Here is a 14943-nt window from a genome sequence, read left to right on the forward strand (position 1 = left end):
GGATCGGTTGACGATTTCAAAGGAAATGGAGGGCGGAAGGAGAGAGATGAAAGCCATTGGCCTTCGATTACCCGACTTCGCCGCCATGTTCGTTATTATTGAACAGATGAACGGCGTTTGCCGGGTCCTGCATACGACGTAGTTTTGTCTGGTTTTAAAAGATTAACAAATAATTAATTTTTTGAGAAAAAATAAATTTTATTATATCAAATTTAATCTTTAAACTTTAATTACACGCCACCATAAATTTAACTTTAAATATTGCATTTTCTACCCTTCGCTAATTCATCTATTAAATTTCAAAAAGAAATAATAATTTAAAAATAAAACAATGCAAAAAAATCTTCATAAACTCACCCATTTCAATAAATAATTTTTTTTTAAATTATAATCGAAATTTAGTTTTACTTTTAAATTATATCAGTTTTATCGTATTCATATCATCCGTAAGCTTCTCAACTCAGTGCTTTATTGTTTTTGTGAAGTTTTGATTGTGTTGATAGCAATGACATGAAATATTNNTTGTTTTTGTGAAGTTTTGATTGTGTTGATAGCAATGACATGAAATATTCTCGACTATCATCTCGAAAGTTCTTTGAGAATAATATCAACAGAGTTGCTACTAGTCGAGAATTAACGATATTTTTTTATTTATTTCACGATAAGATTTAGCTTCCTCGTGGTATTTATGTCGTTCTTCTTTCGAACTTTACTTCTCTTGCAATCTCGAAGCATACAAGGTTCTTTATGAGTATAATTTGCCTTTCATGGCGAGTCACGATTGTCTCTAACCATTCTCATCCTTAATCAACTTTTACTTTTCTTGAAATCCTTTTATTTAAACCTTTTATTAGAACCAAATGAGTCAGGCTCGCAAGGAGATAACAAGTGATTGAATCTTAGGATTTGATCCGAAGTTGGTTGGTCATTTGCACTCTGAGAAGTTGAATCTTTACAGATAATACTCAAAGCTCTCGTTTTTTTGCGTTCCATCGTACTAACTATTCGACTCGCACAATAGAAACAATCCATGAACTATCTCTCAAATTATTCCCAACTAGTGATCATCTCAAATTATATATCGATGTTCTGATCGAACGTATCCCCTTTTAGCATTCAAATGAACTACTTGACTAACATATCTCCTCGAGTTTTAATGTTCTCACGAGCATCAACAAAGTGGGCAATGTGTTATTTAGGATTACTGGGGTCGATGACTTGTTCAACGACATCGACAATTTTGTTTCTCTATATCAACGATGGCACGATAGCAATGCTTCGTTTTCGTTATACGTATATAACATTGTTGGAGAAATATGAGAATACATGGAATGATTAATCAAACTTTTGGAAGATTCAAACATTAGAAGCACAAGTAAATTTATTGTCTATAAGCACCTTCTGCTTCAGAAATTCTAGCTCTCTTCTGTTAGAACCACCAAACTATGGCGGCAAAACAACTTGCTGGTTCAAGACGAGATCCGATATGGTCTTTCCATGGCGATCGATTCTTCGAGAGCAGTTTACACCGCCATCTAGAATGTTACGAACAACAACATTCAAAGAATGGATACCTTTAACTTCGTATATTTCGACCTTCACGTGTTCATTGACCCACTCGTCTCTCTTCTTATCTGCATCCAAATCATGAAATGTCGATGAATTTTGCAGCGATGAAAGAACTCTCTTCACCCATTCGGGTGTGATGATCATCTTCAACCGCTCGATATCAGATGGATAATGAGGAACGACTGAGAAGTTCATGTCATTCCCTTTGTCTCCAGCTCTACTATGGGCTACATTGTAAAGAGCAACCTTCTGGCCAGATGGAATAGGAGAATGGCCAGTTTCTGGTGTGGAGGAGCTTGCACAAGGGTTGTCTGCATAAGCGAATATTGAACATGGCAACGTTACTCGGGGCGATGTTCGTGCCTTCGCTGGATCCTCACGAAGATCCGTTGGTCGACTGTCTAATTCTACTGCTTTAGTGCACTTCACTCCCATTCGCCAGAAAACGTGTTCGCGCCCGACCTAATTTAAAAACAATCATATGGAAAGAGACTGAATAATGAAGGTAATGAGGAGAACTAAATGATGGTGAGGCTATGGAAACATTCAAGAATCAAAGCTCAAGATCATCAACAGATAGCGAATAAACCACGACGATAGAAGTGAAATACTGTTAATCCAGATATTCGGTTTGAGAATGAGAGGGAAAGAGAAAGGTACCAATTGTTTTTCGAGCACAATTTCTTTCTTGTACCCAGTGCTGCAATTCAAAACAGGACAAAAATTATGTCAACGACACGTAAAATGCAGTTTTAACACAAAGATGGACCATAAGAATTGTAACAGCCTAAGTCTACCGCCAATAGATATTGTCTACTTTAGCTCTTTACGTATCACCGTCCGCCTCACGGTTTTAAAATGCGTCTATCAGGGAGAGGTTTCCACACCCTTATAAGAAATGTTTCGTTCATCTCCAACTAATGTGGGATCTCATAGTCCACCCTCCTGGGGGCCCAGTGTCCTCGTTAGCACACCGCCTAGTGCCAGACTTTGATACTATTTGTAATAGCCTAAGTTTACCGCTAGTAGATATTGTTTGCTTTAGCCCGTTACGCATCGCCATCAGCCTTACGGTATTAAAACGCGTCTACTAAGGAGAGGTTTCCACACCCTTATAAGGAATTTTTCCTTCCTCTCCAACCGATGTGGGATCTCACAATCCACCCCCTTAGAGCCCACCGTCCTCGTTAGCACACCACCTGATGCTTGGCTCTGATACTATTTGTAATAGCCTAAGTCCACCACTAGGAAATATTGTCCGCTTTAGCCCATTACGTATTGCCGTCAGCCTCATAATTTAAGCCGATGTGGGATCTCACATGAATAATATCTCAAACCCACAAATTTTTGAAACTTACATGCTTCCTAGTAACAGATCAACAAGCATGTACATCAAGGAACAAGTCCATCCAAAGTCAAGTTTTGTCCATATATTTCAACAAGTTTGGATAATATAAATGGTTTCGAGGTTTGTAACTACTACGGAAATAAACATGGTTACGGAAATAAACATGGTTTCTGAGCATATTACGCATTTGGTTTGTGTAATCATCCTAATCTACCAGAAGGTACTTTCGAAACGAGCTTGATCAAGTTCTCGATCGTTTCATTTTCCTTAAAGCTTAACTAAAAAGCTCAAACTTCAATAAACTTCTATGAAAGAAGGATTTTTAGTAAAAACAATCATGAATATGAAGGAAATAACTAATGTAAACAAATTTCAGACTGTCACAGTTAACCTGATGCCGCCGCCACCAGCTGGCCCATTTGTGTATAAAGCTGTAAATTCTCTAACAAACAGGAGAGCGTGCTCTTTCGTCTCGAATAGTCCATCCATGCGTAACCGAATATCTTCGACACTACTACTATTGATGGATGCTTTAAGGCTGTCAAGTCCAATTATATAAGAAACTATATGCTGATTAACACCATACAATACTTCTTCCATCCACGAACGAACCTACAAAAGGAAAAACGAGAGAAAAAGGGGAACAAACTCGTTATATTGTAGTCTTAATTTACTTAAACATAGCACCAACAGTCAATTCAAGAAGTGAATATGAATCAAAATGATAAAAAATGTCAAAGACAGAAAATTATTGTGATACAATGGGAAAGCTATCCATTTGAATTACCAGATATTCGGCAGCTTTAGCGCGAAGAACGCATTCCCGTCCCCCATAGGATATCTCCCCCCATCCTTTCCATCCACAGTCCTGATATGTAATTTTCACAGTTAGCTTGCGACGAGAGAAAGTATAAACAAGAAATTTCTCCAGGAGAATATCGAGCCAGCTCCTTCATGCGTAAATATTAATGGACAAGCATATATTCGAAAGATTTCTGTTAAAAAAACTTATGATCCAAAAATATTTTCCAGGTAGTCCATCAACAACATTTGGAACTACCTGAGAAGTTATTTTTCGAGGTCGGAATGTTTACTCTAATAGACTAATCTTTGTGTATATTCTTATATACTTTTTTCGAGTGGGGGGCAGGGGAAAAACAAAACCCTGTAGGTTTCCTATTGATCCCTTAGTTTACTAAATCAATCCCCGGTAATCTCTTGATCTTTCAGGTGATTGTCGCTCGTTTACCCATCCGTTAAAATGTTAGATATTCAAGAAAAAAATAAAAACCTTTGGAGCCAACTGCAAGAGTTTCTCGGGCACTACTTGAATAGAGGGTTTTGCTCCGGAACAAAAAACCTTGGAGCTGGAGATCGAGCAAAACGAAACATTGCTTAAGTCAACCACCTGCATTCACAACCAGCTATGTCCACATTTGTATTTGACCTTTGTATTCAATCCATCAAAAGTAATCCTATGAAACATCTAGCATACCAAATCAGGGGTGATATAAGCCGAGGGATCGCCAACCTCATACAGAAGTTGCTCGGCACACGTACTGAAATTCAAAAGGCCTCCGGTCTCTTCCGCCTTGGCTACATAGACTTTTCCATCACAATCAATTTCAGCATAAGGCAGTGATATATCCAGAAGCTGTTGGAAAGGCATACTCCTATGCTTGTCTCCTGCAGAAGATAACATTAAAAAGATCGCTCGAATCATTTAGCCAAACTACAGCTATGAATTCCATGCTCGATCGACAAAGAATTGGGCTTTGGGTGGGTAGGAAGTAGTGGACCTGGATGCATAAAGTATCCCCCTGTAAGTTGACAACCACATTCCAGAAGATGACCAGCCAGTGTTCCCTGTGATAACCGTGGAAAATCATCCCAGTTCCAACCAAGTTCATATACCTGAATACATGTCACATTGTCATTGAGTCATTGTCTGAGAAATATTTCAAAACATCCTAAAGGAGTTCAAATTTTTCCTACGATATATCTTAATTCATGATAGCATGAAGTATAAAGCCAGATTATAAAGCCAGATTACCAATTTGATTATTACTAACTTCACTATTTTCTCTAAAACAATGAATACAATCCATCTCTCCAATATTCTTTATCTTTGTCCCAACAACAAATAATCTTAGATGTTGTTTAACCAGTTCTTACAACATTTCCTATATAGCAATCAATTGGAGATATTTTCTGTAACTCCTTGGTTGAAGCCCAAAAACGAGGCCGAAACCCATAAAATCCATAAGGTTCTACCACCCCCAAAGGAGGCACTAAGCAACTTCAGTGCTAGCTATTCTTCTTAAAAACGATATTACTTCTAACGGTAACAAAAGTTATATTGAAAAAAGAAACATCAGTACGAATCGCTAAAAGATTGTGCCAACACCATCAGAAACCACTCCCTACCATTGGAGCCATAAATAGGGCAGCATCTGCGACTCGAGAAGTAATTATGACATTTGGATGGTACTTTTCCAGACACTTGACGATAGGAGCTGCTCCCAGATATGTGCTAATTCCTTTCATTGATTAAACCAACGATCAGCTCCACCTTTAGAAGTAAGACGCCGTTAAGGAACAAAAAAGAGGAAAAGAAAAGTGTCTTGTGGCTGCCATATACAATTTGTGAAGTCATGTTATACAACATTGACTGGAAAAAAGAAAAAAACTTAATTTTGCTGCTAATATGCTGGAGGGGAATTTCATTATTTGGAACTGACAATAAAGCTAAAGAAAAATGCACTTCAGTTGAGGATAATAGTGTTCTATCATGACCTGAGGTGCTCAAAATTTGGCATGTAAGTTGTTTAACTTACTTGTATACTTGGCCAACATTTGGGATGACAAGGCAACTGTTCTAACTGATTAGATAATCCAGTCAAACCTCTAAAAAAAGTAAAGTACAATTACCTGATTCTTTTACTGAAACCTCGTAAGCAACTGCAACCGAAACACTCAACCCCAGACTGCTTGCTATTTCTATAACATTTTGCTGAGCCCCAGGGGGATCCACTACCCAGGAAAGAAATGGAGAGATATAGATAAGTAATTAACCAACAACCATCAGACCAAACCACCATTCGAAATTAAGCATAATAAAAATTTGAAACTTATTCAGAATTTGATATCTTACTTGCACCCATGTTGGTAATTATGCAAATATTTCTTTTCACAGCCAAAGGAAGAAGCAATTTCATCCAATCTGCAACTACAGAGTAATTCAAATAGTAGTCAAGAACAAAACACTGAACAGCCCGCAAAACTGACTTAACGTCAAAGGTACTAATGGAGAAGAATTTTAAGAAAACGTAAACGGAGATTGAGTTCAATAAATGATCATGAAGAAACCTCATGGGTAAAATTCTCGTATATTTCAATTTATTACTTCTCTTTTGCTCGACCCATTATAGTTTGCAGAATCTGTTAATGATAATTTTCAGAGTAATTAGCTTAAAAAACAACAAAACTCAGCCAGTATTATACAAGACCAACTAACTTCTTGGTAACTGGTTTATATCATCAGATCCAGCAATTAAATGAGATGAGAGTATGTCTTAAAATCAGTGTATGAAATGCCATCACCGTTTGCATCATTTCAAAATACTTTGATTCAGAGCAATCTTTGAACTGGATACCAGGGCAAAATGAGGTGTCAGGTTGCAATCTGGACGTTGCATGGACTAACAATATTGTTGTGCAAAAGAGAACAATTTTCTACAAAAGTCACTGTTTGCTAATGTAATAGATAGATATGAGCTTCAATATTTTAAGTAATACTAATATACTACCAACGAATCTAAGGAACCATTTACCAGCTTCTTAACAAAAAACTACCATCCTAACAATATTAGGAACTTTCAAGAAATTTTGAATATGAGAAAGGAATGATGAAAAAAATTGTAAGCCAAAAATGATTATTAACCATCGACATACTCCTTGAATCATATCCATCGCCACCAGACGACATAGCTTGATGCCGATCAGCAAGAGTGCGTTCTGCTAGGCATTCAAGCACGAGATAGTTTAGGTCTTTAACCCTCTGAAGCAATTTAAGAGCTGCAGTTGGCCTATCTCCTCCAAATCCAGCTCCACAACCAATGTACACCTTGTCTCTCCGTTTTTTAGGATTTACTCTCTGTCATTGAACACCAATACCTTAGATCTAACAATTCTTTCATTGACTTGTTTACAAAAATTAAATAAGAAATTAAGAACGGAAATAAGAAAGAACCAGCTTAATTGTGCAGTCATGGACGTCATCTTCACCCTGCCTCTCCATTAGCATCTGGTAACACAAGATGAAAGTGATTCTTAATTTCTTTCTAGGTGAAGACTTATGAGATACGTGAGATAAGTAGTCTGAAGAAGTCAAAGGAGATTCTAAAGTCATTCTCTAATGGGACAAAATTAAAGAAGCAAGCAGGTAATAAATCTTTAAAAAGACATTTCAACTTGAAGCCTTAAGAATAATTAACACGTCCCAATATACTAAACATCAAGGAGATTCTTCACAGTCACTCCTTCCAAATTGCTTAAAATAGACTAAGAGAGTTTAAGGTCCTCCATGTAGCTTTTGCACATACGACACCAATTTGGATAAGGACCACCCCCGGTTCATTTCTTGTATAAACTCACAAGTATTCAATGCCTAAACAGCGGCTTGCATAGGTTTGGTTTGTCAAAAGATTATATAAAATAATAATATTTATTTTAAAAAAATTCTTGCATTTTAAGCAGCCATGCCATTTTGTCATTCTCTCGACTTAAATAACAGTCTCTGGCATCTTGTCCGTTTTTTCTTTCATGAAGACTTATCCTCAAGTGCCAACTTGAACATAACTCAACTAATCAAGACATTAAATATCAACGAATCAAAAGTTCGAACCCCCATACTTACATATTGTTGAGTTTGAACTCAAAAGATTTATCCTCAAATTAAAATACCATATTCCGGCGATTTTCTATAGTTAACCGTTGATTGTTCTGTTAGGAACCGTGAACTTCCACAATGGTATGATATCGTATGATATCGTCCACTTTGAACACAAGCTCTTATGGCTTTGCTTCTGGTTTCCCCAAAAGGTTTCATTCCAATGGAGATAGTGTTCCTTACTTATGAACTCATGATTTTCCTCTTAATTAGCTAAGGTGGGACTATTCCTCTCAATAATCCTCAACATTCCTCCCCTCGAACAAAGTACACCATAAAGCCTCCCCTGAGGCCTCTTTCTCTGGAGCTCTCGAACAACTTCCCCTTAATCAATGCTCAACTCCTTCTCTTGAGCCCTCGAACAAAATACACCCTTTGTTCGACACATGAGTCACATTTGACTACACATTCAAGGCTCACATCTTCTTTGTTCAACCTTTGAGAATTCTATTAGCATGACTAAGTTAAGAGCATGAATCCGACACCATGTTAGGAACCACAACCCTCCACAATGGTATGATATTGTCCACTTTGAGACAGGCTCTCATAGTTTTACTTTTGGTTTCTCCAAAAGGCCTCATTCCAATGGAGATAGTGTTCCTTACTTATAAACTCATGATCTTCCTCTTAATTAGTCAATGTGAAACTATTCCTCTCAATAATCCTCAACATGTTCATAATAAGAAAAACCCTTGGAAAGAGCTTACTGAGAAAGAGTCTATTAAACCAATCATCTCCAAGTATCCAATTGTGCTACCAATCCCAACTAAAGAATAGAGTTTTCTACAACCAGATTTCATTTGGAAATCGCCACCAAGTGGCTCCTTAAGGTATGACAAGAGATTTGCATGCACATAAAAGAAGTATCCAACCAAACACAGAAGAAACACACAGAAAAAGAAAGAAGTAGAAACTCCAAAGCGCACAGGCCTGAAATCCCAGTAAACAAATCCAAGAAAAATAATCCACCAAACAACACAAACCGCAATTAACCCATCAAATGACTTAACACCAGAAATCACAACCAACATAACAATCAGCTAAACGAGATGAAAAGGCCTTTAAATAACTTCGAAGTTGCAGACCCCTAAGTCACAGGTACACAGCACCATGATCAATGTTCAAACCAAAATTAAGATTGTGAAGCTAAGCTAACGGCGCATGGTTTAAAAATCAAGACCATACACCAAAATACATGCGCGCATAAAAATCAAGAAGTGCAGCAACAAGATGAAACATGAACCGCGTACCGATCAAATCCTGCCTTCGGGAAGAATGATTTGCCGCGAATGAGAATTTAATCGCGCAGTACCCCTTCACTTTGAATGGAAGATGATTAATTTTGGCTAAATGTCGCTTTCTAAAATCAGACAAGTCAAAATAGCCTGAATACTTAATTTTGTCAAAATAGCCTTCTTGTTTCCAAAAATGCCCTTCACTATTTTTCTCATCATAAGCAAAATTAGAGAGATTCCTACCTAAAAATGTAATGTTCTTTCAATTTGATCCCAATTTTTTAAAATATTTTTTCTAAATTTTTTATTTTTTTTGGAATTTTAAAGATTTTTGTCTTAAAATTTTCAAAATATTTATCCGAACATTTTTCTCCATCAAATGTGGCCGTTAAATAACAAAATTTTAACCTTGAAAGGTGTCCTCTCATCTGCATAATGGGTCACTGACGATTGGAAGGTCGAAAAAAAAAATCATGGAATTAAAAGGGACACGAGAGAGCTGCTTATTTCCAAATCAGGGCCAATTGAAAATTAATTTTATGTTTTTAAGACGGAATAGTCAAATTTCTCGGTGAGATTTTTAGGTCGGATCACTCAAATCATATCAGTGGAGTAAATTTTTTCCTATTTTATGTTGTTTTATCTCGAGTATTGTAATTTTTTTTCTTTGGCACGTACTAATTCTCGTAACAAATGACATAAGGACGACAAATTTTTTAATTAAATTTATATATAAATAACTCGTATAGCCCTTAAATTTGTTCTTACGGTCTCTCGGTCGAAAGTTTCAAAACCAAAATATAACAAATTTTGGTACAAAAAACGAATATCTCGAAGGTTGAAAGACGAACGGAAAGAACAAATGCAAAAGTTTAGAGACCTAAACGAGATTTAAACGAACGAATTATACTTTGCGAGTAAATGATGGCAATTACCCTAAATGAAAAAGGGTATTTATCAAACATTAGATTAGGGCTATTTTTCAAAACCAGAGTTACTTTGACAAATTCCATTTGTTAAAAGACCATTTAAACCATTAACCCCGCAGAACTCCCAAGGACTGATCGCAGGTCGCCAAGGTTTTTCTACTGCCTCCCGGCAGCTGCTCAGTGTACGCAGCCATGGTGACGTCGCCGGTGGTGAACACCTATCCACTTTCCAGCTACACCTTCGGTACTAAAGAGCCGAAGCTCGAGAAGGACACCTCCGTCGCCGATCGTCTTGCTCGCATGAAAGTCAAGTACTGCAAATTTACTCCATTTCTTAAACCCTAACTTTATGGTTTTTTCAACGTTTTAGAGTTGTATTTTCTCGAAAGTTAGGAACTATGGCCGTTTCTTAGTGTGGATTCCTGGTCATTTTACATTTTATGTGTTTAGCTTTACTAGAAACCATTTAATGTGTTTCTAATTTCAAGAAATGCGCGAGCTTGGACTAAAGTTCTGGATGAAATTGTGTTATTGATTTTATTCAAGCCATTTGTTCGTTGATAAACTCAGTGCTTTCTTATTGCTATTTGTTTCGTTGTTTCGTCATCGCCTGGAAATTTTGTCTTCCATTTATTGGTTTTGGAGGGGCTTTGACGGGAATGAGTAACTTGTCCTGGTTCTTGGTTCACAGCTATATGAAGGAGGGCATGAGGACGAGTGTTGAAGCAATTCTTCTGGTCAGTGCGCATCTTCATCATTTTTCATCTCAATGTACTCATTTCCTTATTATTATTATCTTTCTAAAAAATTTGAAGTTTAAAGAGATCATCAAGATATAGGTGTACTAGTTGGATGCCATGGTTTGTGTTTTTCAGTTGATATTGAAATTCATTGAACTGTGAATCACTGAAATGTTTTATAACGAATTATAATATTTAAAAGGTACAAAAATATTTATCGTCTTGCATATCTACATCCTTCATCTAGAATATTTGAGTATATGTAGGCTATTAGAAGGAAAGTTTCATTGCCGAATCCTTTATTGTCCTATCTGATCTTTACCCGAGCAGCACGCGTTGGAAGACAAGATGACTAAATTTGAACTTCCATCATGTCATCTTTTAGATTATACCCGCCTATGGTTTCCTCCAGCTAGTAAATTTAACATGAGGTCTCCCCACCTATGACTGCTTCCAACTGTAAATTTTTCCCGTAATCCTTCGAAGCCCATGTACATTTTGATGCTCAACAAACATGTTGTTTCTTATATGTATGTACTGAATACATTTAATGTGTAATATATTAATTAATCTGTTTTTGGTTGCATAGCTGAAGTAGATATTTTAGTACCTCTGTAACTGACATTTATGTATTTTGCAAAAAAGCTCCAAAATATTCAAAATATTTTAGGATTTAAGCCAAGGAAAGTTGGATTTGAAATACAGAATGTGCCCAAAATGTAAAAACAGGTTCACTGAAGTTGATGCTTTAGGAATTTCCTACCAGACAATAACAATTTATTTACGACATTTGTGGATGAGATGAAAGTTCAACTGCATGTACTTGGGAGAGCCAGTAGGATTTCGATTTATCGCATTGTGCTTCCCAACCTACCTATAGTCTAAGTAGCATTCTACTAGTAAGATGGTGACTATAACTGATTTCATTTTGTTAAGATGGCCAGCTCGAGGACCAACGAGGATCTTGGCTCTTTATTCTAGAGGTGAAGGAATCGACTTTCTCCTTAATGGTCTTGATTAAGGTCCCATTTAGGAAATTAGGGAGGCAATAATACTGCAACCAGGAGAGGTAATAATACTGCTGGAAGTCTCAGACGTATATCTCCAAGTTCATTTAGGAAATTAATAATTACTGTGCTGAAAATAGGAAGGGAATCCTATAAAGTCTTGGAAGATCTTTAGCCACAAAAAGGAGGATGGTTACTTGCTTCCACGAATTTGGGTAAAAAAGATCAACATATTTGTTGAAATGCGAGGGTTTCTAGAAGCTTGATTTTTAGAGAAACCTGTTGGATGTTGAAATACAGGGGCAGCCTAATGTTTCAAATTTTGATAAGAAAAAGAGCATGAAACCAACGGGAGACCAAAAACAGGTGGATAAGCAGTCCAACCCCGAAGCTAAAGGGGTTTACAGAATAGGACCTCAATTATACAAGGCATACTATAATTACAAAAAGCAACGTGCGAATTGAAACAAATACTTTATTGAGTTCTTTTTACGTTGCTTTTTGTTTTACTCCTTTATGGAGTTTGATCATTTGAGCAATAGTATATTTTCATTACATCAATGAAACGTTTTGTTTCTTGTTCAAAAAATTACAAAAACATTGTTTTTTGGGCACACAAAGAGGAAGCTGATTGGAATGCAGGATCCTTGCACCCCTTAGATTTGTTTCTGAAGATTCTATAGTTTTTCTCGGCTTATGATTCAAACAACAGCTTTGATAGAATTAAACAAGGGAGTTCTAGTTTTCTGCCATTTTAAGTTTGGCACTGAATGTTTCCTTAATTCATTAACTTTCTCTTTAGTTGGTGTATTTTAGTGACTAATATTTAAGAGAACCATGTACTTTACTGTGATGGAATTTTATATTTTTCGTTTTTTCTTTTTACTTCCACAGGTGCAAGAACATAAGCATCCCCATATTCTACTTCTGCAAATTGGAAATACCTTTTGCAAGCTCCCTGGTGGCCGGTTGAAGCCAGGAGAAAATGGTAAGATTTTATATACATTTGAAGCCCCCCTGCATCCCATTGAGTAAAAAATATCTCTCTCATGTTTTATCTTAATATCCACAGAAATTGAAGGTTTAAAGAGGAAACTGACGAGCAAACTGGGTGCAAATTCACCAGCCCTCCAGCCTGATTGGCAGGTTTGGGTCATCTCTTGCTGTGTGCATGTTTCTACCCAAAGTTATATTATTCATTGCACATTTTCTGCAGATTGGGGAATGTGTGGCTATTTGGTGGAGACCAAACTTTGAAACTGTTATGTATCCTTATTGCCCCCCTCATATAACGAAACCAAAGGTATGATCTCTCTCTCTCATGTTCCCCAGCCCCCAGCAGTGCTGATAGCACTTTTTTGGTGGTGACTTTGATAGGGAAGAATGTAGGCTATCAGTTATCTATCTATATGCATGTATGTATGTGTCTGTGTATACTATGCAGATTATTTATTACTCAAGCTGATTGGATAGCCTCTTTACCCTAGGGAAGGCCCTTGTAACAGCCCAAGCCCACCGTTAGCAAATATTGTCCTCTTTGGGTTTTTTCTTTCGAGTTTTTATAACGTGTCTGCTAGGGAGAGGTTTCCACACCCTTATAAAAAATGTTTTGTTCCCCTCTCCAACTAATGTGGGATCTCACAATCCACCCCCTTTGAGGCCCAGTGTCCTCGCTGGCACTCGTTCCTCTCTCCATTAAATGTGCGATCTCACAATTCACCCCCTTCGAGGCTCACACAAACGTTCATCTCTCAAATTGATGTGGGATCTCACAATCCACCCCCTTCAGGGTCTAGCGTCCTCGTTGACACACAGCCCGATGTCCACCCCCCTTCGCGGCTCAGCGTCCTTGCTAGCATACCGCCCAGTGTTTGGCTTTAATACCATTTATAACAACTCAAGCCCACCACTAACAAATTTATAACGAGTCTCCTATGGAGAGGTTTCCACACTCTTATAAAGAATGTTTCGTTCCCCTTTCCAACCAATATGGGATCTCACAATGGTCCACTGTTTTCTTACTTTGATTGGCATTATAAAGAGAGTTGAAATTATTTTTAGGAAGCTTATTTTTCCACAAAAAAAAAAAATCCTAATTAGGGTTTTTGATGATCCAGGAATGCAAAAAGCTTTTCATTGTTCACTTGTCTGAGAGAGAGTACTTCGCAGTTCCTAAAAATTTGAAGCTGCTTGCAGTTCCTTTGTTTGAACTCTATGACAATGTTCAGGTAAGTTGCATTTTTCTCTGTAGATCCTCATAAGTAGGAAAAAAAAAGTTTATTATCATGCATATTCTTAAGCGATTTTTGGCATGTCGGGCAATATCGAAAACCTGCTTAATTATAAGCAATTAGTATGTGGTGGTGGTGGTTATCTAGGGATAGATGAATTAAGATAGATTTTCTGGATGCTGGATGATACTGATAGAGTACATGTAAATCCATTTGTCTCAAAATACCATGCATTTTATTAGCTAAACACTAGTTTTCGGATATCGCACTTGATCACAGAGATACGGACCTGTTATATCGACGATCCCGCAGCAGCTTTCCAGGTTTCAGTTCAACATGATCACCACATGAGCTTGCAAGACAAGAACTTAAAATTTGTGGCATGAACAGACTCCAAATTTGCAGCTGTGAGATATTCCTGTTAGCTTAGTTAGAACTTAAGGGGACATCATGAAACCTTTCTTGAGTTAGGATAGCATACTTATTATAGACTTTTTGTTCTCGACGTTTTCGTCGAAGTGTTTATGAGCCAGAACCCGAAAAAATTTATATTACTTCTAACAATAGCAGAAAAATGAAAACCGACTGACGGTTTGTGTAACGATTTAACTTGATGAAAATCTTAGATGGGTGTAATGTATGTTGAATCAATTGTAACAGTGGTTAAATTGTGGAAACAAAGAATGTTGAATCAATAGTAACAGTGGTTAAATTGTGGAAACAAAGATTTTCTGGCCTTGGCTCTCTGTTTCTCAATTGAGTCAACTGTTTCTTGGGCTCTGTTCACTCGTCTATGTTTTAATAAGAATGAATCTTTCGTTGTGTAAGGTTGGCCCGGAGAGAGAGTGGGTGTGACTCCCTCTCTACCCATTCAAATCATTTCTCGCCTCAACCCCCTTATAAAGAGGGCATGAAGAGGTCGCCAATAGTACC

General features: G+C 37.2%; 2 protein-coding genes across 5 annotated transcripts; one reads left to right on the forward strand and one right to left on the reverse strand.

Moving 5' to 3' along the window:
• Positions 1-1258: 1258 nt before the first annotated feature.
• On the reverse strand, positions 1259-9202 carry LOC111474742. 4 transcript variants are annotated; one of them, XM_023119660.1, is made up of 13 exons: positions 9119-9202; positions 7170-7223; positions 6872-7073; positions 6072-6146; positions 5849-5950; positions 5345-5457; positions 4717-4831; positions 4413-4603; positions 4209-4325; positions 3705-3785; positions 3309-3529; positions 2230-2269; positions 1259-2031 (listed from the first exon to the last, which is right to left on the reverse strand). In XM_023119660.1, the coding sequence occupies exons 2-13, from the start codon at positions 7221-7223 to the stop codon at positions 1444-1446; spliced, it is 1899 nt and encodes a 632-aa protein (XP_022975428.1). In that variant the 5' UTR covers positions 9119-9202; the 3' UTR covers positions 1259-1443. The 4 variants fall into 4 exon arrangements, with proteins under 4 accessions (XP_022975428.1, XP_022975426.1, XP_022975425.1 ...); XM_023119658.1 differs by having other exon boundaries at positions 6072-6140; positions 9054-9131; XM_023119657.1 differs by having other exon boundaries at positions 9054-9131.
• Positions 9203-10142: 940 nt separating this feature from the next.
• LOC111474743 (pre-mRNA cleavage factor Im 25 kDa subunit 2-like) lies at positions 10143-14694 on the forward strand. Its single transcript, XM_023119662.1, has 7 exons — positions 10143-10343; positions 10724-10769; positions 12674-12767; positions 12852-12925; positions 12996-13082; positions 13897-14007; positions 14290-14694. The coding sequence occupies exons 1-7, from the start codon at positions 10225-10227 to the stop codon at positions 14359-14361; spliced, it is 603 nt and encodes a 200-aa protein (XP_022975430.1). The 5' UTR covers positions 10143-10224; the 3' UTR covers positions 14362-14694.
• The last annotated feature ends 249 nt before the right edge of the window (positions 14695-14943 follow it).

Source organism: Cucurbita maxima, unplaced genomic scaffold (genome assembly GCF_002738345.1).
Source record: "Cucurbita maxima cultivar Rimu unplaced genomic scaffold, Cmax_1.0 Cma_Scf00608, whole genome shotgun sequence".
Taxonomy (NCBI): domain Eukaryota; kingdom Viridiplantae; phylum Streptophyta; class Magnoliopsida; order Cucurbitales; family Cucurbitaceae; genus Cucurbita; species Cucurbita maxima.